This window comes from Hippoglossus hippoglossus, chromosome 14 (assembly GCF_009819705.1).
Source record: "Hippoglossus hippoglossus isolate fHipHip1 chromosome 14, fHipHip1.pri, whole genome shotgun sequence".
In the NCBI taxonomy this organism is placed as follows: domain Eukaryota; kingdom Metazoa; phylum Chordata; class Actinopteri; order Pleuronectiformes; family Pleuronectidae; genus Hippoglossus; species Hippoglossus hippoglossus.
This window is the reverse complement of record NC_047164.1, coordinates 15,330,336-15,356,434: the sequence shown is the minus strand read 5'-3', so window position 1 is coordinate 15,356,434 and position 26,099 is coordinate 15,330,336. Positions and strand designations below refer to the sequence as shown.

Genomic DNA, 26,099 nt, shown 5'->3' with positions numbered 1-26,099 from the left:
CACGGGCCCTGAAGAGGCACATGCCACCAACTAAACTGCCACCAAAGGTTTGTAGATTGGTTCAGCTTCTATCTGCAGGGCTCATCTGAGAGAGAATGTTTTCTGGATTTAAATCTTACAGGGAATGTGTGCTCACATGTCTCGGGCTGGCTTCGCAAGCCTGAGCTACTGGCAGCTTCTGTCCAAATCAGACTCACCCTTAACTCGTCTACAGCTGACATGCCAAGAGAAATCCAGATCACGAAGCTAAATGAAACTTGTCTGCGTTTATTAAAACTCAGTACTGATTATATATTATGCTATTCACAGCAGAGAGTAGTTACGCATGAATGCAATCACGACAGATGGTTACAAGGTCGTGTGCTCACTTACCTTCCTCGGGCCTCCTGACTTCATCTCGTACACATCGATGGTGTAATTAGTTCGCCGACCAAATGTGTCAAACTGGATGTTTCCCGTCATACCTTGTACTTGGACCTGCCGGGCACCAAGAAAACAACATAGAGGAACTACGCATCCCATAAAGCATTGCAAACCCAAAAGCTGGACCTCACTAACACTTCTCTCCAGTAAATGACCTGTGAAATAAAAGGGACATCAGGGTTGCTCTGTGGTAAAGGCAGTGTAACACTGAACAATCTGATTATAGCCAACTTTGTGGTAAAAAATTGTTATGGTAACAGCGAGGTCCACCAATCAGAGATGTCGCCATTACACCTGAGGATTGTGGGTAGTGTGGTACTTCTTCAGATTGCGAATACTTTTTTTTCACAGTTCACTGATCATTAGAGAAGGAATGGGCATATTCAAAAAATTATAATTTTAATAAACAATGATTGGCTCCCATACTAGATGACAAAATATACAAATTATTCGTCCAACAATCTTTCAAGATTGAAAGAAAATAGACAATGAAAGTAGCAGTTAGGTAGAGTAGGACGAAGATTTAACCACAGAGTAAATAAAATACAAATCACAGGCGTTTGCAGAGACAGCACATGCCCTCAGGCCTCACCATTTTGAGGGCTCTCTCGATGTCGATGCCTTGGCTCCAGGGCACGGCGGGGTTGGCGAGGCAGTCGCCCGCACTCCCCCTGCGAGACACGTCCACTCGCTGCCGCCGAAGGTACCGGAAGGCCTCCGCAATCACAAGGATGGCGTCGTGGGTCAGCGCTGATGTATACTGAGACAAAGGCCACAAGAGACCCAAGTGAACAGAACCAACAGAACATTGTACTGCAACCACAGCGAGGTCATTATTCCCACAGCAATGTACACCACAGCTTCTGATGTGAAAAGTGAGGAAATCAAAATCTAGCATAATGATTGACATAAAAATTGTGGGAGTATGAAGGCCGCCTCTCTATTCAAGGACAAGCAATGAAAAGTTATTTTAGCAACAGCTCCGTGAAATGATACGGATTGACATATTTTCTCTGGTTTCAGCAGGATTACCACTTCTAAAACCCAGCAGAAGAAAGGGAGAGAGAAAGGGGATCTTTGAAGATGTGAAATTAAAATGTAAGTGCAGCGTCGGCGCTACGCCTCACTGACCTTCAGCGGAGTGTTTTTGGCTTCTGGAAATTCTCTTTCATCCAGGCGCTCCCAGCGCTGGAGGAACTGTTGGACGATGACGCTGTCTGGGTTGATGATCTGGAAGCCTGTGATGTTGGCTCCACCAGAAAAGACCCGGTCCAGGCTCACGTTTGAAAACCCCTGGGAGCAAAGAGCAAATGTGGCGGATAGTGGAGCGAAGGAATCATTAGTGGCAAAGAAAAGCTATGGAAAAACTGCTTGAGCTCGTGCATTGTGTGGTTATTTCTGAGATGTGTTTGAATAAATGCACTCCATTGTAAATCTACCATGAATGCATAGTGAGGGAGAGAAGTCTGGATATATGAGTGCGAGTGTTGCATTTCTCTGCAGTATGTTTCAATGTTGCTTGCTCTCACCAAGTTGGCGAGGATGTAGTGGTATCCTCTGCTGTTCTTTCCCGAGATCACCACCTACAAGTTGCAGGAGGAGACGCACGGTGACTCACATGTACATCTCAGAACATTTAGAGAGGCTGAGATTCAGACATGACAAAGACCTTTCATAACACACACACACACACACACGGTGGCTGGTGGAAAGAAAGGAGAGTGAAGGAAGAGAGATATTTAAAAGCTACATTTGCAGGGCAAGAGGGAGCGTGTGGCCACATTTGTAGTTTTGTGTGTTTTTTTTGTGTGAGGCACACTAACGAGAGGGCAGAAACTGTGATGACAGTGCCTGTTCCTTTCTATTACCTTCAACATGTAAAATAAGGTCAAGGCTATGACTCTCTCTCTCTCTCTCTCTCTCTCTCTCTCTCTCTCTCTCTCTCTCTCTCTCTCTGCAGCTGCCTGTGCTCCACACACACTCTGCCTCTTCCTGCTCCGTTTGTCTCAGTCGCACAAGAGACTTAATTAAAGCCAAAACGTTGCGCAGCACCTGTCTGCCTGCCTGCAGATGCACAGCGTGCTGCACTCGCTGATTTCTTTTCAACTTCTCCATCAGCCAAACCTCTCTCCCTCTCCCTCTCCCTCTCTCTCTCACCATTTCACATGCACTTCTGTCTTCTCTCCATCTCTGTTTCTCTACTGCAGAGTACAGAGCTTCAAAAAGATACTGTGGGGGAGGATGGTTGTTTGTTTTTCCCCCTGTCTTTTCACTTTCTACACTCGCCCACAGTTTTGCGAATCATGCTTAGGCTCTGAAATCCTCTAAATGTTAAATCTCCAACGTGAAAGTGATATCATATCGAAGACGTTTCATAAAGAACTTGAATAAATAAGAAACACCAGTGCTTCTATCCACACCTGTGCTCTTTGCTTACTGCTGCCTCAGTGTCTTGTGATTGTCCCCGGAGAGAGAACACCCTTGATACTCCGACATTGGCCCTCTGACTCGCTTCTCCACGCTGAGCAGTTTCAACAATAAAGCCAATTGCCTTCCTCGGAAATGGAAAAATGATTTTATAGTGCTCAGCGTTTTGCCCCCTCCGCTCCGCCGACTTTGTTCCTCATAAGCAAAAACAAAACAAAAATTCCTGGAAGCTCTTCTGCTTATTGTCTTCCACGTTGTCTTGGAAAGCTTTTCATTTGCTATTCACCCATGTGAGAGGGAGCCGCAGTGACCAAATCAGAAACAACACAGCGAGCACTTAATGAAGCTGCAGCTCCTGGAGTGACTGACTACACCTCCTGTTTGTCAGCGGCTCACTCGGGCAGAAAGCTCCAGACTTCACACTCACTCACCGAGCATCAGAATCTGACACTACAGCTGCTCTCTTAGACTGAAAACTCATTTAGCTGAGACAAAATAATAAACATGTATTACTTACTGTAGCTGAGAGGCACACAAACAAAAATAATAATAGAATAATATATTTTACTCCACTGGAAAGTAACAGTAGAAGTTAAATTCAATGCAAACTAGTTCATAAGTTTCCTGTTTTACAAAATTGTAACTTCCTTTTAAGTGCCACAAGCTTCCGCAGTCGTGATGTTTTATTCCTAAAAGCTGTAAATGTAATGAAAAGCTGCTGCAATTCTGCACCCACAGGGTCAAATTGCCTCATATTCATACACAGCTGATTTAATTGACTGTTTACTCTTACTCATTTCATTTTTTTTTCAAAACGAACTGAAAATATTTTGACTTGCGAAAGAAAAGAAAGAAAGAAAGTCGGACACGTTAATTATAATTAAGTCGAGAAATCTGTCGGGTGAACCAGAAAATGATCATCACTGTCTTTGGACACAAAGTTCATGGCCCAATGACTTTGTTGAAAGAGAAACTTCTGACTCTCAGACTTGCTGAAGCATGTCTCTGCATTCCGCTACAAAGTGCGCAGTGCTTGTGAAGTCGCAAATTGAAAGTTTGGGATTGCCTGTTGTTCGATCTCCCCTTGCAGCAAGGTTTTCCATATACTGTTGAGAAGAAGGTTGGGAACTTGGATTATATTGTTTCTACTCCTGATCGTAAAAAGAAACAAAGATTGAGTCACATTAACACGATAAAACCATATTCGGCAACAGGTGACAGAGGAGAAGGAACAGTTAAACCCTCGAGCTGTTGGATGTGCTGTGGTGAGCTCAAAGAGTCTATGCTCTACAATTGAGAAGGCGATTCTAGTTCTAGCCTTAGAGCATTTTGAAATCTATGTCTCGACCTCCGATCCTCTGGTCGTTTACACTGAACACACTCCTTTGTTGTTTGTTGTTCCTGCAGCGATCGGCTTTTACAAACTGTAGGCTGCTCTGCCGGAGTTTAGCCCTGCAGGAACTACCACATGAAACCAAGCATGTCAAAGGGACGGACAATTTAGGAGCAGATTGTCTATCACGGGTGGTCATTAGTTAAACGTTTAGTTTAGTTTGTGTTTATTCACTTTGTGCTGCATTAATTCATTTTTGTGACAATGCGATTTTGTCTTTAAAAGAAAAAGATGACAAATTTACAAGAAATTTGGGTCCGTTATACAGTATTTGTTGTCTTTTAAGGGGGAGGTGTTATGGCCATGCAGATCACATGGAGATCACATGCAGATCACATGCAGATCACATGGAGATCACATGGAGATCACATGCAGATCACATGGAGATCCGACTCCAGGTCACAGGTTCTCCAGCTCCAGGAGCAATGGGATGTACCTGTGACCTCCCTCAGCTGGTGGCAATCAGCTGACACTGGGAGGGTTTAAAAGGAGGTTTGGTTTCCTTGTTCAGTTGCTTGTTTGCTGTCAGAGGATCAACACCTTCAGTTGCTTCTCTGAGTTTGTGTTGTTGGTTTTGCTCATCCTAAGAATTTGTCATGTGCCCATTTATATGGGCACATGACAAAGTACACATCAAGTAAAACAACTAGATCAGACTGAGTGCAACACCCCCAGTAATGTGAGTGACAATGTCCACAGCTGTCATTGTATTTACAGCTGACTTTGTTATCAATATTACCAATATTTGCATCACATTGGGTCGACCAAATTAATCGATGTGTTTTCACTGTAAGCATCTGAAAAATGTCAACATAATCATTCTGATATAGTGGTTTATACACAAATACATGGTGGGTTTTAATTATTTACCATACTGACGATTGTTATGCTTTTTTAAGTCCTCAGAAACTGAGGACGTTAAATCATCATTTCATTTGATTTACTGTGGGGTTAGTCCCTCCAATGGCAGCGCTGTTCTAAAAGAAAAGTGCACAGCAAATATTTTTAGGAGCCTGATGCTCCAGTTTCATTGTCCCCTGAGATAATCGCTTTTTGTGACTATGTGAAACCACCAGGAACCCGGAGGAGGTCAAGCACAGCCGTCACTTAGAGAACAACACCTGAAAGTGTCTCAAGACTCATCTCTTTCTCTCCGTCAAAATCCATTTCTCTTCAAACTGCTCGGGAAAGAGTAGACCTGTGAGAGGGAACCTGCAGCATTATACTGACGAGCCACTAAATCTTTAATGCCCATTGAATGGAAATGATCTGTGCTGTGCCCTGTTAACTGCCTTCTACAGTTAATGTTTTCATGTGGCAACAGTCCAAAGTCTTGCGGATTTGAGAAGGTCGAAACAAAGTCCTTATGGGTAAGGGACATCAGTGTAGTAAGAATTACCTAAAATAACCAAAAAATTCTCTTTGAGAAAATTCCACTTGACATATACTTTGACTTTTGATTTTGGCCCATGTCCCATTTGCTAACATGGAGGAGGCATGGTTTTATGAGCCACCAGGGGGCTATTGGGATGGTTTGCCTGTGCGTTTGGGGAGCTGTAATTCGTTCTTTATGAGCAGAACAATGTTGTTTTAAAGCAGTCGATTGGCTGATTCAGGGAAAGAGCAGGATACGTATCATACAATCATCATGTTTGGTGTCACCGACTTTTCTATTCAGGAGTCTTCAAGTGGTTTGTCTCCTCGCTTATGACGTCTCTGGTTGAATCTGAATCATATATGGTGTACTGGTCTTTTTTTTTTATTTAAAGGCAACCTGTGGAGTTTTTGACCACTAGTTGTGCTACTGAGCAATGTTTTAAAAAGTGGGTCCCCACTTTGCATAACGTTCATACACATAAGCCAACAAAGTGATGTTCATCCTTACATAGCTGATCAACCACTGGTACCAGAAATGTGTCCAGAAACGTTGAGACAGAAAAATGAAGGACACGGGTGTTCAAAGATTCAAAGATTAGCTTCGGGAATCAATCTATGATCAACAAATGTGCTTTGGTGAGAAATACATATTGAAATCATAGCTTTTTGTTTCCAACCATACATTTTGGAAAATATCCACCGTGTTGCCAAGAAGGTACATGTGAAGGTTGGTACCACTCTCACCTCAATATGTCTGTTCAACATGAAGCGACAGCCGGGAGTCGATTAGCTTTGTTTTGGAATAACGACCATAAAACTCACTGACCTGTTACTGACCATGTCGTGTTTAATCTGTAGAAAAACCAAAATGAAAACGCAGGTGGAGGATTGAGGAGGGATTGTGTGCCAGACTATTTCTTGGCCAGGAGCTGTGAATTCCTGGATTCTTCACTGGTTGCAAACACTGAAACAAAGCTCCAGAAAGCACTAAAGATATTTGTCTTTTTACGCTAAGCTAAGCTCACCGGCTTTAGGTTGTTTCTGCATTCAGCACACACACTCCTGCCTCATCTGTACATTAGTATTCACCTCTATATCGAGGATATAATCAGAACTAACGGGGACAATCTCTGTGTGCTGGAGGAGACAAACTGTAAGAGAGAGGGAGAGCAGTTGTCTCAGGTCCCAATTATCTTTATTTGTCTGTCCTCAGGACCCCTGTCGCCCGCCTGTCTGGATGAGCAGGTCTGCGCTGTGCAACCGGGGCCGAGCTGCAGGACGGTCAGCCTAAATATTCCCACAGGAATAGACTCTAATTATCAGACTGGAGCCACACAGTCCTGTGCAGAGCTGGACGCCTGCCCAAGTGACTTCAAGAGGATTCGACTCTCTCTCCACTGAGGAGAGGCGTCTCTGTGTTACAGTGATTTGTCATCTGCCTCCTTCAGAAGTGGAACGGACACCGAGAGGTCGATAACTGTCCCTTTTCCGCGTCGACTAATTGTTGTTGTGTTACTCAAAACTGAGCAAAATGTGAGGAGGGGAAGGATGTGGCTGAATATCAGTCCCCGGTCCTCACTACAAAGCTGAACCTTTAAGGGAGGGTAGCTGTGCCACATGATGAAACTTGTGTAAAAACAATAATATATGAAAAACATCCTTATCACTTATAAGAATTAAATCAGAACAATAAAACCACTTAAATGCTCTTTTATTTTGTGTTTGTCTTATTGGGACTGTGTGCAGTCTGATGGTATAGGCAGCTGATTGGTTCCTTTAGCAGTGGCCCTCAGCGACACACACACACACACACTCTCTTCTTATTGAATGCCAATTTCAGCAAAAATAAAAACTGTATGAATTTGTAATGTTCCTACTTTCCTTGTTACAGCTGCCAACTCTCCTGCCTGTGTGTTTGATGTTGTTTTTCACCGAGCTAGCTTTTAACTCAGACTCCTCTTGGGTCTCCTTCAGACGCCCGGGCTCCAAAGGAGGCTGCACAAAAATGTCCTTTATTACAGTCAATGTTTTTCAAGGAGACATGTTTTCTCTTTCTGTAGCTGAAGTTAAGAAAAAGTGGAAATGAAGGCCAAGGCAGAGACACTTCTCTTGTTGTTGTGCAGGTTTATTCGTGGGGCAATATAGTTCAAGCGGCACTATCACATATGCACGTTTCTTTTTGTCGTATGAAAGTAAAGGTTACATGCTCAGTCTTCACCCTGTCATGATCTATTGAGGAAGACGTGGAAAAGCAAGCAAGCAAGAAATATGCAAAGGACAAATAAATATTTTCAACAATCCAATATTTCTGCACTTTGTATAATCCCTGTTCTAACAGTTAAGTTCCTTGGTCTTTAGATTGATTTGTTATAGTGCGATGTTTACAGTTTATATGTGCACCCTTTTAAACAGTGCAATATCTTCTACAGTGCAATAATTTATCTGTATGCGATCTCTTGTGCAGTGTCTGGGAGGACTGTGTACTTTTTTTAGGAACATCTATAGGAATTTTTAAAGGAATACTTAAATATTCATTCGGATTTTCTTGATCTTAGTGAATTCTCTTTTTTCTTTGCTGTGTTATGTGTGGATGCACTATCTGGACTGCTGAAAATAATTGTCTTGCAATGCAATGACAATAAAGGGAATCTATCTATCTAAGAGTAGGTACGGTGCCACAGAGCTCACTTCATTGCAGTTGGGGTTTGTCCACATGTCCCCTGCGCCTGCTTATTTTCAGTCATTCTTACATTTGAAATTCCTGCAGCCTGCTCAAATGTGCATTAAGTCCGCCCCTCCACTCTTGATGTGTCTGTGCATGAAATACAAGGATGCACATGAAATACAAACTGGACGGGACCAGGAACTCTGCATCTCTCTAAATCAAGGGCCAGAGTCTACTGTTTTTTTCCTGCTGAGGCTCTGGTCCTTGAACGTCTGTGGCACCACGCTGCAAATGTTTTATGACTCTGGTGGCCAGCAGTATTTTCTATACCGCTGTCTGCTGGGACAGCAGCCTCAGGGTGGCCGACACCAACAGACCCAACAAACTGATTCAGGAGGCGGAATCAGTCCTGGGGGTGGAGCTGGAACTTCCACATGGAGTCGCAGAGAGTAGGATGTTGTCAAAACACCTCTCCATCATTGACAACCTTTCCCTCCCTGTTTACCAGGGGTGGGGAACATCCGGTGCTCTAGGCCGGCCCCTGTGACAGTTTGTTCCGCACCGCGAGATTCATAAAATCCTAGAAAAGAAAATAACAAAAAGTCGTAGGGAAAACTTTCCTCGTCAGGCCACGGTCACACAACTTAGGGCATCACTGACAAACTTCATGGCGACTGTCAAGGAAAGAAAATTAGATGCTGAATGTCGCCCTTTCCAAGAGAAATGGACGAAGGATTTGTGGGTCACGGTGACGAAAAAGACCAATTTCGAGCATCATTACAGCTCAAAACATGCAGCTGAACTGGACGAGTCGTGAGGACAAATGTACTTTCATAAAGTTGCAGCTCATTGGCTGAGTTTGTGAGCCGCTCTCTGACAGAGACAATTACGGCCACAGGTTTTGCGGTGAGCGAGCAGAACACCCCTCGCAGGATGTTATAAAACTTTAAAACGGCGTTGATAGGAAAACGGTATTGCTGCTCTACGCTGTGATCACACTGTCATAAACCTGCACTTGAGAGGGTTATTTAAGTTATTGAGTTATATATACTCCTCTTTGCATTTATCAGCCTGGCTCTGAGGCTCTAAACTATTGGCTGGATCGCCGTGAAATTTAGTACAAACGTTCAAGGTCCTTAAAGCGTGAATCTTAACGACTGCGGTGATCCGCTGACATTTCCTCTAAAGTGTGAGAAACCTGTGAAAGTTTCAGTTTGCCCCGTGCTTCAGCCTCAGCTGCAACTTGCCTTTAGTGCAAATTAGTGCATTTTCGACACAGAAAATATTTTTAAGGTCACACCAATAGAAACCAATACCAGAAATAAAAATCCATACACAGCATTAAATAACATCCACACAGATGTAATCTGAATAATCCCAATACAGCATCTTGTTTTACTGTCCCGCTCTCTGGGTGTGGAATTCCAGCGCACCTCTGGGTATTTGGCCCCTCTCCTCTTTCCCTCCACAGCAGGAGACAGAGAGACTCACACCACATGGCGAAAGTCCCTCAAGCTTTCTGCCCTTTCAGTCGTTTTTTTTTCTTTTCTTCTCCTCTTCTCTCTACCTCTTTCTCTATCCGTCCACTGAGCAGGAGGAGGCTGGAGGTGACGGGTCCTCTCTGGCAGCGATTTATAAATCCGCCACGCTTCTATTATTGATGAGAAGCCTTAGAGGTGTTTATCGCTCCGTCTTTACTTTACTGAGGGGATGAGCAGACTGATATTTTTAAAAGGTGGTAAGAGAGCCAGCAGGGGACTGGGAAAAGAATCCCACAGCACATCCATCAACAGAAAAAGCCTGTTACAACCGAATCTACCCTGATAGAAAAAGTAATTAGCAAACATGAAATGATAAATGTCTGCATGTCAATTCATTAATAATGACATACTACCTTGATTTCAAGTATCAAATGAAATTGACACTTATTTAATGGTTACAATCTATTCATGAGGTCCAAATCTAAACACTGATTACAAATTAAATCCTGTCCGGAGCCGCTGCTTCCTCATTGCCTGACTGATCTCGTTGTGTTTGCTCACTCCTGACTTTGTGAGAGATCTTCCCTCAGGCTAGGAGGGTAGGCTATTTATAGTAGGCTCATTGTTGTTGCTGTTATGGGACAGTGTGTCCTACTTACACTGGGAGCTGATATTACATTAAAGCAAAGTGTTGATGTCACAGCTCGCACAAGGAGTCGCTCTCCAGAGATCGCATGCACGTCCTGCCATTCTCCAGCATCTGCAGAGACGCTCCTCTGACACATGCCGCCGACGAGGCCGTTCCCGTGAATCCGCCGCGGTGCAGAGAACACGATCGGATCAGCCTTTGCGTGACACAGGGTGACCAGCATTATCTGATTGGATATCTAGAATCTAATATGGAGGCAATTTGAGAACATCACATGAAACCCCTCCGTATCAGTGTGAAGGGCAGAGACAAGCAAAGTTATCTAAATTAATAAAAAAATGTCCGGCGCTGTCACTAGAAATATTCCCTCACGTCGGAGCAAATGGAGACGGATCCGCAGTGAAGGTCAGGATGAAACTCGTAAGGCCGGCGATAATGAGGATCGTTATGTAGAGGGCAGATTCCTTTACACGCAACTTTCTCAGCAAAGACCAGAAGGTTAAGACGTGCCCTGGATTAATGCTTCAAATGAGCTCGCAGACACATGCACGCACATGGAAAACAGACGAGATGTGGCATTACTGGGTTTTGTAAAGCAATGCTCTAACTAACCTTCTTCATATTTTCTACGGTGCAGATATCTATATTCGGTGAGTCTTTTAGAAAAAAACTGACCCACTTAGTGTTTCTGAATTCAGTCAATCAAACCTCCTCAGCTCAGGTTAGGGAAAGATCAGCTGCATGATTAAAAGTAACCAAATGCTGCTGCAGCATCAAACTCACACACTTTCTATGTTCATCTATCCACCCTGATCTCCTCCCAAGCACTTTCCAAACACTGCAGCGGTAAAACAGTCACAATCTGCCCGTCTGTGTCACATCCAGCTTAGACTTGGATGTGTCTGTTATTGTTTTACTTCCCAACTTTCTTTTTCTTTTGTCACCTTTTACTATCAGTTAATTAGTGCTCAGTGTTTTCATTGTCTTGTCTTTGTCATGCCGTTAGCACAACGTTGTGTTATATTCCCCTGTCTGCTTTCTGCATGCTTTACCTGGGTTTGTGACATTATGCCTGACAGCTGAATTCCTGCTCCTCACTGGATATGTGTTTAACCCCTGTTTGCCTCCCTATCATTAAAGCTGCTTTTGGCATCTGCATTTGTGTGCTATCCCTCGTGTTCCCGCAACCTTGCCAGCACCAGTTGTGACAATAACAATATCACGCTAACTCCAATGTTCCTCCTGAAAGACGACAGTAATTATTTGTGTGGCTGCACATCGTTGCATGTCAGGAAAACGTGAACACAGATTGGTTTAAGAGATGAATGCTGCAGTTTTTCTGGTGAGACAAGTCTAAAGGTGCCAGTTGCCTGGTGGCTGGCAGCAGGACAGGTCATAAACCCCTCCTCCTGCATGTTAGTGGAAGAGACATGAACAAAACTAAAAAGTCAAAATACATGTTATAGGCATGTCACACTTGTTGTTCAAGTTCAAATGTTCTGGTAAATTTGGATTTAATTAGTTATTTGATGGGATGAAACGTGATGATTGATAGATGAGACCGACTCAATACCAATATCGCAACTCCCTCCACGGATCTCCACTGCGCAGGCTCAAATTTACATAATCGTCTTAAAATGGCAGCGCTTGTATCAGGGATATTTTGGCTTGGTTTCTGGATTGTGGGAGGAAGTGGAGATGCGGCGTCCATCCTCATTTACAGTCCATAATTTAACTAGGCTATTATTAATACACCTTTTTTTAATGAGTTGACTATGCTGGGAAAAAATGTATTGGATTCAAGGCATACTTTTGAATTTATTGTCCGTGGAAGCAATCTATAGATGTTCATTGATGTTTTTTTTTAACAGAAACATTTTGATTTAGGTTAAAAATCTATCCATATAGTCCCTCCATTTGCTTGAGGCAGGCGTAATAGATCACAGGTCTCTACTGCTCGAACCTTGACAAACACTTCAATATTTGCAACTTCTAATCCTGCAAATAAACAATACGAATTTTCCAAAACAAGTGAGCAAAGTCCCAGTTAAGCCTCGTTTAATACATTTTCGGTCATTATTTTCTTTCTGTGGCACAGCCACAGTAAACGGTCTGTATTTGCAAACACTGAAAGACTCAGGTGGGAAAACTGCTAGCCGACGATCACCTAGGAAACAAGGACGAGGAGGCTGTTTAATTTCTCTCCATGAATTAAGCCCAGGTGACCTCAAAGAAAGTAGGCACAAGAAAACAACAAATAACACGCCTTAATTGAATGTACCCGTCTCGCCTGTTTTAACAGTGTCTCTAAATGAGAATGCTGAGATCTGAGGCAATTGTGATGCACTCTGAGTGCTGAGAGTTATAACAGAAAAAACATGAAGCCCTATTTCACTAAATGTGTAAATGGAGATTGTGTTCAAGGTAAAAAGTGAGCAGACAGTCTCAAATGCTTTAGAGCAACCAAGCGTGCTGAGGCATGAGGCTGAATAGAAGTATTTTTTCCTCAAACACAGTGTGTGTACCTGCTCCAGTATGGAGTTGATCCTGTCCACCTCACAGTCGATGAGGAAGCGTTTCTCCTGCCGCCGGTCCATCTCCTCGATGATGCGTCTGTACTCAGTGGGGTCCACAATGTTCCCCACCGAGCGGGCTGTCACCTGCCAGTTATTGGCTACAGCCGACTCCATGATGGCCTGGAGGATTGCAAAACCTGGAGGAGTGAAGGGAGAAGAAGAGCACCATCACACAACTGTCTCTTTGGGATTTCAGAGCACGGTAGAAGATAAGTGTTGTGCTGAGACTCCAGACGGCCGTAAAAGAAAAGCTGTGAGGGGGTTCTGGCTCTCACCAGTGGTTAACTATGTGTTTAACGTCAAAGAAGATTTTGTCCAGCTTTTTATTAGAAGTCTTAACAAACCCATGACGCGGGAAATTATAATCTGTCTAGTTATCCAAAATAAATGTGAGCAGGAAATGTCTGCAGCAGTGTTTTCAGAATTTGTAAAATGAACAATTACTAGAAGAATATACATGTCACATTATTATATTTTGTACTGCCAGATGCAAAATCACGGCCTCATTATAAGAGGAGCCGACAAAAGTTCAAGAAGGCTATGAGACAAGTTGGACAGACCAAGACAAAGCACACTCAGCGGTGAGTACCAGACAGAACAACCATCAACACACCCACAAAGTTTTAAAAATAGGTTAAAGCAGTGGCATCAGTCATCAATAATTGGTGTACTCTGCTGTCAAAGGAAGTCACCTCAGTTTTTTTTATTCCTCACCTGCCTCACTCATGGATATTGAAATATCTAAATTTAAGGCGAAAGATGACAGAGGACGCCACAATAAGACGTGCAGCACATACTCCAGCAAATACAGTGTGTACGAACTGCTATAGAGGCAGGCGAGGGAGCACGATCTGTGCGGCTCAGTGGTGTGTCTACTTTGCAGAGCTCACGGTGCCGTGGGGATGAATCGGTAGATGAGGCACATGAAAGGAAGGAGCTGAGCTAACAGTAACCTGGCTCAGCAGGGACGCTTAAAAGACCCCATTCACCCACAGGAATTTGGACAGTTCCACTGATAGTCGACTAAGATGTTAAGAATTCACGGTCAGCAGCCATGACTTGCCATGAGGCCAGTTTCCAAAATAACAACATAAGTGACCGGAGCTGGAAAGTAGAGAAACCAGAAAGCCCTCGTTAGTTTTGTTTCAAAAATCTAAAGAGCGATAAGTCATTTGTGGCTTTTTTTCTTACACTTTCTTTTGGAAAACAAGTGCAAGGCTGAAAATAGAAGTCAGTAGAGCGAATCTCTCCACACAAAAAACCCTCTCCTTCAATTAAATCAAGCTGCACCAAATTACAACACTCATAGATATTTGTCCTGAAATGTGCCTGACTTTTTTTCAAAGATCTACGAATAATTCCCTGGGAAATCTGTGAACGTGTAGTTTAATGGGTTCGTTCCTGACCCATACCACACGCTTCCAATGTTCATAGAAATCTGTTTATAGTAGTTTTTGTGTATTCCTGCTTGGCGGAGGTAATAACTTGTTATGCTCAAACCTACTACTACTTCATTAGGTTTTTCTTTCTCCTGAAATGATTGTGTAAAGCAAAGACTCCACTTTGTCTCTGTGACTGTCCTTCCACTGGGATGGTTCCAGGAAGCCAGAATCTCCTCCTGAGCTATTTGAAGGTTTCATGGAGCCGATTCAACAAAGCATCTGTTAGGTGAGGACAAACACATTCACACACCTGGACTTACAAACACTGGGCAGAGCACCTACACAGATGCGGACAACCATAAGGGAGATGATGATTAGATGTAATCCTGGGTTGTGGAAAATGCCATGAAATTCTGATTAGTTACTTTCCCAAAGAATTAGGCCACACGGGAGCTTTCAGACTCTATGGTTGAGGCACTGTTTTACTGCTCACGTTATCAATTTCAAAACATTATCATAACATTAGGAAATGTTAGCTTCTGAGTCTGTGATTCAAACTGTGACAGTGAAACAATGGTCAAATGTGATCAATCAATCACACAAATTAGTTTTAAACCGCCCTATGCAGCATCAGTTGTTCTAAAGAGATTTCCTGTACACAAATACATTCTGTTTATTCTTGTGGGGAATTGGGACAAGATCATTACCCACACAGCGTATACGAATGGACGACCTTCGAAAATGTGTCACATGCGGCCGTGTCGCCTTTTTAAAGTGATCAATCTCTTGTGAAGCATCAGTCCGCCTCTGTGCTGAAACAGCAGAGGTTCAACTGGCTGTGAAACCAGGTCAGTTGAAAAGAAGGTGAAAGCTTTTGTCTTTTCTCACCGAATACAACTTATATCTGTGCAGCTCAAAATACAGCATGTAGCAAGACTGATGACGCGTAACAAATATGAAGAAAACAGAAAATTATAAAACACTAAAACAGCAGAATAAATAACAGAAGAGAGAAAATGACAGAGTTCAGAAATGAACAGCATACATCACAGATTTGCATATTTCTATTATTGGATGAAAGGTGCCCAGGATATGTTGAGTATGGTGACAGGAGCTCATTATGTGCCATATTAGGTCATAACTAATGGACAGAAAAAAATGGGGGTGGACGTGTTTCTGCTGTTTGCCACAGAATCAAAACACTGCAGCTGACTGGACTAAATGAGCAGAAGCAACATCCCATGCTGTGTTTTCTCTCAGAGCAGGGGGAGGAAAAAAACCTGCTGATTCCATGAAATAATAGATGTTATTACAAGTGATGAATAAGCTGGTGTGAAAATGTGTTTATGTAAATAAAGGCAGGCTGCAGAGTCGGTACCAGAAGCAGCCGTCACACAGGCTCCATGCTTCTCACTGTGTATCACAGTCAAGTGATGCACACCCTCCCTGCTGCACAGACCAGACTGCCCCTCACTATCAGGGCTTCTTCAGCTGCTATATTTCATCATGTGTATATATAGTATATAGTATAGGTAACATATTCCTATTGTTTTTTACATTTTTAAACATCGACAAAGATTTCCTCCTCCACAAAAGAGGCAATTTCCTTAAAGTCTGTCTGGTTCTTTGTTCAAAATAGACAGTTTCCTGTCCTTGATACTTGTGATAATGTGGCGCTGATGAGATTTAAGATTCATATTTCATTATTTCTGAAACCTATACCAAAGTATAACTGAAGCTGCTCCACATTCCTCATTTTAACGCAGGCGATGAACTAATCTTCTTCTTAAAATGACACACGACTTTATTCAAGTAATATAACAAATTTGTTCTCGTGAATTTATGATTCTTTTCTCGTAACATTAGGACTTCATCCCCTAAATCTCTTTTCTTTTCCCCTTTAACTACTGACTCACTTTAAAACTCTACCGTAGCTATTATAAGTAGTGACCGAGCAATGCAAAGATTTATCACTGTTAAAAAATACAGCTACAGCTCGGTACTGAGGGAAGCCTGATATGACAGAACCTGAACTATAGAGTTGCAGATGTTTAAAATTATTTTGAAAACCACCTCTAATGTTTCAAGAGGGACACAACGGAGCTTTTAGACAAATAAACCAGAATAAAAACGCTTTTCTTAGTTCTGACAAATGTGCATAAGGGAATATGCACAGCAAGAAGAAGTCGCTGTTCAGCAGTCACCATTACTTATGGACATGTGAGCTGACATGTTCTCAGCCGAACTCCTAAGTATTCAGAGCACGGTGCCTCAGCCGACATGCTCACCCTCCATTCCCCTGCTGGCGACCTTCACAGTGAAGTGCTCGGCAAACAGCACTCAGATCAGGTATGGCCTTTAAAGACAAGTGGCTCTTGCTGGGCGCCACCACATTAGCCACTCAGGAGTCTAAAGAGGCGGAGGAGATGTGCGTTCCGTGTGTCTGATACTCGGGGAGGTCCGGGAATTCAGCTGGTGTCTGTGCGACTGCCCTGTCTCACCCCACTGTGAAGAGTGTGATCACAGGCAGGAAGCTGCTGAGCTGACCTCAAACTGGGCCCCGACTCTTTCATCGTCCTGACTTCATCAAGTCAAACAGGCAGACATTTTTTTTTATCAGCTCAAACAAATCAAAACAAGGCTCCAGCACAGTCTATCTCTGGTGGCAGGGTCGGGGGGGGGGGATTAAAAGGCTGAGGCTGAGTGTCAGCTCTCCTCCCAGTCTCCTCTGACAAACAGCACTGAGCACCATAAGCTGGGATATTCATGACATTTTGAAATGTGTTAGTAGTTGCTTAAGAAAAGGGATTTGGGGGATTTTCAAATGATTCCCTCAAGAGTTTCAGTTTTGTTTCTTTTCTGACACGAAACTAAGCTGGATATTCTGGATTTAAACATTTGCATGAGCTCATCGATGTTACGCTCCTCACCATCAGAGATGTGCGGGAATAAAAAAAGGTACGTTTCAAAATGAAGGAATGAACTGAACGTGACATTCGCTTGCAACAGCCACAACGCAAACGTGAAGCCTGAATGTCAAAGGACTCCCAAGTCTCCTAGTGAATGTTATCACTAAGGTGATTTATCAGCCGCTGCTCAGATGACAAAGACTCCTGGTCCCAGAGTTTTGGTTGACTTTGTAAACAGATGGTTCGCTTTACAGCAGCCAGCAGGCAGGACGACCATCAAGGGCATTTTACAGAGTCAATTATTCAGCGCCATCCTGAAAAATAATACATATTAAAAATCAGGAGCATATTGCCTCGAGGGATAAATATAGCATCAAAAAAGGTGAAGAAGAATATTTTACAGAGACAAAGTGGACGTCAGGGGAAATAAGAATCAGTTAAAGATTGTGTTTAGATGCTAAATTTCAGTTTCTAGGAACGCACAGATCCAAACTAAAGAACAAAACACTCTTTGGCTCTTCAGGGCTTCTGGCTCTTCCTGGCTCACTGTTTTAGATTCGCAGCAAAATGTCAGTAAACAAAAGTTGGTGAGTCTTGCTTGAACCACTAGCAAGTGCACAATCCACAAGTTTTCCTCTCAGAAGTTGATTGAGACCTAATGAGGTCAGTTTATATTGGACTTTTTTGTCAAGTGTCCAGAAACACGAGCCCTGAATGGATGCTAATGTTGTTGTGTGTCAACTGAATGTGTAAACTACTATGATTGCAGCAGGACTGCTCGATACATAGTATTTCTCCTCAGACACTTGACCATTAATGACATTAATCCACCAATTCACTGACCTTCAGTTATACTTCAAAATGTTTACCCTAATCAATGCTGCTAAAACCTTTATCTTGTTGATGTTCTACTTTACACTTGACATCCATTGCACTTCTGTCCGTCCTGGGAGAGGGATCCCTCACATGTGGCTCTCTCTGAGGTTTCTACGTTCTTTTTTTTCCCTGTTAAAAGGGTTTTTAAGTAGTTTTTCCTTACTCTTGTTGAGGGTTAAGGGCAGAGGATGTCACACCATGTTAAAGCCCTATGAGACAAATTGTGATTTGTGAATATGGGCTATACAAATAAAATTTGATTGATTGATTGATTGATAAACAGGAAACTGTTTGCCAAACACATGAGGTCAGACCAGGTTGCTCTGAAGCCCCTCTGTTCCCAACGGCAATAAAATGCTTAATATTGCTTAACAATTGGTGATGCTGCATTCAGCCATTACCTATAGACTATGGAAGAGGATCTGAGAGGAGCTGGAAATATAAATATTTGAAAGACTTTTGTTTATTATTATATATATTATTTATTAATATACTCTAATATATATATTTATTAACATCTTATTATTTTATTATCATTTACTTTATAAAGAAAGCTGGTTAAGTATAACATAATTATTCATTAATGACTTATGGAGAAGATTAAATAAAAGTTTGTACTTCTTCTCACTCCTTTTCGAATATGTAGATTAAATCATGAAGTGTTTTTTACCTCATCACTGTTAAATACTTATTAACAGCTTATATAACAGCTATAATGAGTATTTTATCACCTCCACCAAGGAGGTTATGTTTTCACCCCTCTCCATTTATTTGCTTGTTGGTTTGTTTATTTGTTTAAAAGCAGGATTATGAAAAAGAAAACAACAGAAAATGTTTCAACGAAACAAGAAATGAGACACGGGCCAAAAAAGAACTCATTAAATTTTGCCGTGGAACCTGATGAAGTGGAATATTCAATTGGTGTTGATGAAGAAAATCCTGTTTAGGGGACTGATATTCATGAGTGTTGTATAATTTGGTGCAGATCCAAATAAAAGTATGGATCTGGCAGATTTAAAGTGTTTTGATGAGCGGATCGTTGGGCCTTGGCGGAGGAACGGAAGAAGAAATGACTACAAAAAGTTAGTGCAAGTTAAATCCCAAATAAAAACCCAACTGTAAAATGCAATGTGTTGGTTATGTGTGTATATGTAAGTGTAACAGCAGATACTGTATGTGTCAGGACTAATATCCTGCAGGACCATAAAGCTTTTTTAAATATTTTATCTTATAAGCAGAGTCATTCAAAATGACATATTATATCATTTGACAACTTGAAATCTAGTGTAGATTTTCTTTACATTAATTAGCTTTTACATTTGATGAAAGGATGCAAGCATCTGTGACAAACACAAAGAGAGACAGATACTCAGTGTCTGTAGACAAAGAACAAAAGGGGAAGAACAAGCTTCGAGTTTTTACTGCAACATCTGTCTCATGTGCATTTCTGCTGCATCAGTACTCAGATGGACGATTTGCTCTCTCATCAGCGCACTACTGAAATCACTTTTAACTGGCAGCTTCTCAAAGAGAGCGAGGAGAGGACGACTGTTCCCCTGAAAACAAGAGTGGCGACGTGAACCAGAGCTGCAACATGGTGACAATAGGTCAAATGCTTTCATTTCATGCAAATGAACGTGACATTTGCAGTGCATGGACCAAGAAATGATGACTGAATGTGATTAAATGGGCAACATAAGTGTCCCATCTACCATCGTATTGGCACAAAAACTAGATTATGTTCCACGCTGTATAAACACAAAAAACACTGGCCTTTTAAATTTGTACTCAAATCAATGCCTGAAGATAACGTCCACTGCTGGTAACACAACACAAAGCCGAGCTGGCCTGCATGTGGGAATCTCTGGAATATATGAGCTCGGTAGCCCACACAGCACTGCCCAGGAGATCAGTTTCTACTCCTCTGATGTGGTATTTTTGCAGCTCCGAGTGTTGGCTTTACAGAGCACAGACCTGTTCTGCTGTTGCGTGAACAAAAAAAAACACTGTAGGTTGTACTCACTGTCATGTATAGCACGTCAAACTAAAGCATTTTCTCACTGGCCTATTACACCATTGCTTGACAAAATATGGTATGAAGGAAAAAGCAATATTTGATCAAATGTAGATTAAAACTCTCACCAGGAGATTTATCTCCCCTGTGGCAGACAGACAGACTGACGCTCTGCTGGCACCTGTCCATGTGTTTCCTCTCGTCTGACTTGGGCAGCGACTCAGACGACGGCTGAGCGGTGGTGTGCAGGCTCAGACTGTGACTCAGTCATCGTCAGCCCCCCCACCCCCCTCCCTGGAGAAGGTGACCTCTTTAAAATTCTCTCGCAGGCATCTGAAGCGCGCCGTTGTCATGGGACGCCCAAGGCTGAGCGCGACGACACCGAAGGGAACTCAGACAAAGCCACTGAACGTACTTCAGAGAAATCTGCCCAAATAAAAAAACCTCACCGCTTGTATACGCGGCTCCGTGAGGATGACTTGTTTTCAGTGGGCAACATTAGTCAGAGCCAGTGAAATAAAAAAGGATTAGAGCTGCCAAATGACAGTAAACGGACACTTTTGAGTACAATTAGCCTAACAACGCCTACTCCCGATGCAGATAACGGCTCCCTGTTCCAAATGAGCTGAATTGCAGAGAGCCCTGCACCCCCACACCACCCACTCCTGCCAAAATCCCTGATCAGAGCCAATCAAACAGATTACTTATTTTCTAATGACAGCTGCAAAGTTGCAAACAGAATGTTGAGCGTAGCTCCTCCTGTTTCCTTTAATCGCTTATGTAAGTTTTATTCACATTCCATTAAGTAATCCATGAACTTTAGTTGCACTTTAACGATGATTCAGCTTCTGAATATAAAGGCAGAGTGAGAAACTAAAACACACAAATACGAAGCAGACATATTTGGATTTGCACACACAAAGACGTGGAGGAAGCTGGCTCTTGACCATCACTGAGAGATGCACTGTTCTACAAAAAAAAAAACACCCTCTAATCTCTTAAGCAAATAAATGGCGTTCCCTCTTGGGTAAACAGGGAAGCGCACGTCACATCTATCTCTTTCATAATGCAAAAAGACTACTGTTATAATGGCCTTGTGTTAGCCTGAAAGCAAGTGTCTTGAGATAGATAAGAGGCATTTTAGCAACATGGAAACAAAAGGCAAGGCAAGAGCAGGGCAGTGGTCTGTAAAGCAGAGGGGCTCTCTCTGTATAAGTCACCTGGTTTCTTATTTGGCACAACGGTTGGAGCAGATTAGATGTGACAAGCTGGATCTCATACTAAAAAAACTATGGGTGGAGGGAGGGGGGGCTCTGAATTCATAGTAAAAAACATTTGGTGCATCTGACAGCATGTCTGACAGTGCTTGGCCCTCTGTGCCATTTTGCTGTGTTCTGACGCAGGAGAGACACAAAGGCTTTGCTGACTCCTCTGTTCCTTCCCTCGCTCGTCGTCTGCGTACGCTCTCATCTCCTCCCTATTCATTCAGATATGTGGCCACATCTCCGTCTGTGAGCAGCCGAGACGCCAATGTTGAGCTGCGGAGGAAAAGGAAACCTTCACTGCGGCCGGAACAAACCTCTTGATCCTTGTGTGCTCACCCTATGCCCTGTTCACTCCCTGAGCCGACAGGAGTGAACAGACATTACGAAGTAAGAGCGGGATGAGGGGGAATCACGGCTGGTTAAAAGGTTAGAGGATCAATTATTACATTTATCATGTGTATTGATTTCTCATCTACTTAAGTGGCAGCATTATGAGTCAAGGGGCAGGGGGGATAGATAAGCATTGATGGTATATTGTTAACAGTAACCGATATGGCAAATGTGCTTGATCTCAATTCAGGGAAGCTTATTGACAAGATTGTCTGAGCTCAGATTAATTTGAATGGCTCCATAGAACACGTATAAGTGGGTGAAAGTCTGTTCATCGTTTTTTGTACATTTGTACTGACAACATGATATATTTAGTTTTGTATATGATTTTAGCATCGATTTGACTCATTTTGACGTACAGGTATTTGATTTGCTGGATTTTAGGCAGCGATCCTTTCACCTGGCATCTGGCTCATTCAACATCCAGTAATAGTGACGTAGTTATAACCTGACACCTCATGCCAATATCGTCTGTTCTTCATTAACGCTTGGATTTTTTTCCTGACTAATAGTTAAAAAAGTGGATAATATCTTAGTGATATTGTTTTTCTGACTGTGAAGTTAAAACATCCAGTGTGTAAGAATTAACGGGTTTCTGGTTTCTGTGAAAGCATTTGTTAAGACTAGTGCAGTGCCTGTTCTAAACCTACCTGTTTGGAATGGGCTGTTTGTTTGGCCTGTGGTGATGCTGATTGCAGATTTTCTTTCTCACTTGCAGTAAGAAGCAGAGAAAAGTAAAGCCCGGCTGCAGGACTCAGTCCACGGAACCCTGAAGCTGCACCACCGCTGCTGCACAAAGAGCTGTTCACCGGTTTATTTAAAGTTCAGTGAAGCTCGACTGGAGAATCAGTTGTCGCGATCGACAATATCACTTAAATTAAAGAGTCCCAGCCGCTGAGGTGTGGACACCGGTTTAGTCAAACCTTTATCAATATTGAACCTGTCTCATGTCCAAATCGCACCAAATCAACACTGCATTTCATTTGACCCTTAACAACACACATGACAAGTGTGAAGCTGGTAGCATGAACGATTCTTGGGATATGTGAGCAACAGACAGACTGGAATTAGTAGATCGTCTTAATAAATGTGTGGGGTTTCTATAAATTGTTCATGTATTTGCATGTTGACTCTGCCAAAGTACACAAACACAGCATGAATAGAAGATTATAGGAAATAAAACAGTCCACGATTTTCACAGAGCTCTGAGAGATGTAAGAACTGTCCAAGGTCCTGAAACAACGAGCTCTGCACTGCACGAGGTTTGCATCCAGCCTGGATACAGTGGAGTAGTGGACACATTCAGCAAACTGCCTGAGAGATGTGTGAACACACATTCAAATAATCCAAATCTGCACTCACTACTGACAGTTATTTGTGCATGCTAGCTTGCTGCACTAATGGCTTGTTCTCATACACTGTGTTGGCAGACTGAGTGGGTTATGTAGAGATGCCCACACTGCAAACCGTCTGTAATGAGCAATGTGTTGCATCTCCCCTTGTCAAGCACAGCACCCAGATTTACAAAGTGATGCGACTGTTTACAGTTATGTAATGTCTGTATGAAGGTCACTGAAGCAGCATTGGTGTATCATAGTTTCTGTAATGTAAGTCTGTCTGCCAGTCTGTTTAGTAAAGAGGACGTGACTCATTCCTCCATTCTAGGTGGCTGCGTTATTACCCTGCATGTCACCATAGCCAGAAGAAGTTGTGAACAAAATAACTCAACAACACATGGACCTGGTGGGAATATAACCTGAGAGGGGATCTCAAGATGAGCTGAGGTCAAAATGAGCAAACTATGGTGCGAAAACACAATCTTATGAATAAATAAATAAATTGAAATTTATCTCCAACAGTAATATGGCTACAGAGACAATCCAAAGCTTACGAAAAATGACTCCTCATCATATGACATGATATGATAAGTGATGTCGTGAAGAAGTCACAATGACGTCAGAAAATTATGTCATGCATAGTTCAAAAAAGCATTTTCAAGGTATCTCGTAATCTGCATATAGGACTATATATATATATCTATATTATATACACAACCTAAAGTTATATAGATCGCAAAATAATCGTGATCATATGGACGGATTTATGTCATCATGATGTCACTATGAAGTCAGAAATGTTCATAATCATATAGTGTAGTGATTTATTACCTTGCATCCAATAAGATTACAGGCACAATCTACTGCTTATTTAGATTAACCAGTCATTTGTCATCATATGGTCTAAATTACATCATGATGAGGTTATTTTGAAATGATTATTACAGTAAAAAAAAGTTAGCATTACCTGACTGGGGTATATAATGTGCAGGGCATGTATTGCCCCTCTGATGCTTTTCAGTTAAACTTGGGCCCCATGGATGTGTGAGTCTATGAATCGCAGATCATCCACAGCGAGAAACAAAACCATCAGAACTGATAAACTCTCCCCTCATGTTTATTATTCTGCATTAATAATTCACACATGTGATGCGAGGATACAATGGGCTTGATACTGCAGTGCGCTGCGGAGCGTCTGCAGCGTACGTGTTGTTTGATGGCGTCGCCGGGCCGCATGCGTGGATGTGCGGGGATCGATTGATGCCGTTTTGGGGCATCTGGCAGAGCCGAGTGAGCCCTTGGATCACGCAGAAACACTCAGACAGCTAATACAGCCTCAGCTGTGTCTTCCCAGTGAACGCACACAGCTCTTTGAGGTTTTCACCAATGAGGTCACTGCACAGTACACATACGAAGCATCTCTAAGCTGCTTTTCCAAACACAGTCCATTCCCAGCTGTAAATCTAAAGGCAACCTGACTCCCATGGAGAATTTAAAATACATCCTGAAAAAAACCACAGAGCAAAATAAATGTGTTCTCCATAAGAAAACGAGATAAATAATGCACCGTTCTATTTCAAAGTTCATTAAATATGACATTGTCCTGTCTAACCTTGGAGATCTTCTGCTTTCTTATTTGCATCTCTTTGTTTTACAGAGCCCTTTGAAACCCGTCTTACAGAAAAGCACATTGCCCTCACTACTTGGCTATGCTGTGACACGTGTTGCACTCTCCTGTGCTGCTTGTTTTCTATGAGGTATAATAGAGTCCTTGAACGGGGGAGGAAAACAGCTCTCTTGAAGCAGAAGAGCCTGATTAATGAATCTCTGCCTCAGTCCCAATATTAGGGCCCGTGAGGAACAAAGTGTTTACACACACTGGGGGGTCAAGGCCTATTGATATGTGTCCATCACGAAGTGAAGGTGCAGTAAGGTGTTCTTAAAGTGGAACAGCTGCTCGGTGCCATTCCCCCTCTCTGTCTCTCCCATTCTGCGTTAATGAACCTGTGTGCCTGGCTGCTGAGTGCAGCTACTTAGCTGCGTGCGATTAATCAGGTGTTTCCTTGCAGAGACGAAACCAACCAGACATTCAGCAGGAGGGTGGTGTGATTACACACCGAATGCAAATGCTCCACCATCCCGACCAGCCCCATTTGTCAGATCGGCTGGAGCAGGCAGGAGAAGCTGCACTGAAGGATGTGAGACTGTAGTCCTTCATTTTGATGGCAACAAAGAGAAATGAGGACCCAGTTTGAATTATGTTGAGTACATGAATCAGGAGGCCTGCATAAAACAGCAAGAGTTACACTGCACTGGGAGATTGCACACAAATATAAGTTTACTCAAGTACTGGATATGTTTACATTGTAGTTTCTATTTATTTGATGACTTTATTTATGCTGCAAATTGATAATAAACATACATTATTGTGTATTAGTACAAGTCAAGATAAGGTAAGACTTAACTGAGGGAAATTCAAAAGCTCTTGATGATGTAGCATGATGTACACATGAATGTATTGTTGTAATACAATAATAGAATACAGTACAATATTTTATCTGAAATGGGTCATTTTTCATAATGAGTACTTACATTTTTGGTTAGAGTTTTTACTTCGAAGTGAGTAATTCTACACTTTATTTTTTACAACTTTTACTTCAGTAAAAGTACCACTTTACACCACTGCTAGTTAATTTAGAAAATAAGTATCGCAATAAGTGCAAATTAAGAACTATTTCTATGTGATGCATTGATGTATAATAGATTGATAGATACTTTTAAGTCAAATCATCTCCACCTCAACCACCGTCACTAATAAAATGATGCATATACATATATGCATAAACATAAATACGAATTATCCCACATTAATTAATTAGATATGACAGACAAGCACCATTCTCTACATAAAATGACTCCTTACCGTTTTTTTATT

General features: G+C 42.2%; 1 protein-coding gene across 4 annotated transcripts in view; it reads right to left on the bottom strand.

The window, feature by feature from the left end:
* gria3a (glutamate receptor, ionotropic, AMPA 3a) overlaps positions 1–26,099 on the bottom strand; it is a 72,492-nt gene that overhangs the window by 26,662 nt on the left and 19,731 nt on the right. For all 4 annotated transcript variants that reach the window (XR_004616025.1, XM_034606308.1, XM_034606307.1 and 1 more), the window contains exons 4-8: positions 12,941–13,128; positions 1,953–2,006; positions 1,555–1,716; positions 1,016–1,183; positions 373–477 (exon numbers count right to left, since the gene is read on the bottom strand). Coding sequence is in view for 3 of the 4 variants with exons in the window: in XM_034606308.1 (XP_034462199.1) it covers positions 373–477; positions 1,016–1,183; positions 1,555–1,716; positions 1,953–2,006; positions 12,941–13,128 (677 nt within the window). In the remaining variant the exon portion in view is untranslated. The remainder of the gene's footprint in view (positions 1–372; positions 478–1,015; positions 1,184–1,554; positions 1,717–1,952; positions 2,007–12,940; positions 13,129–26,099) is intronic.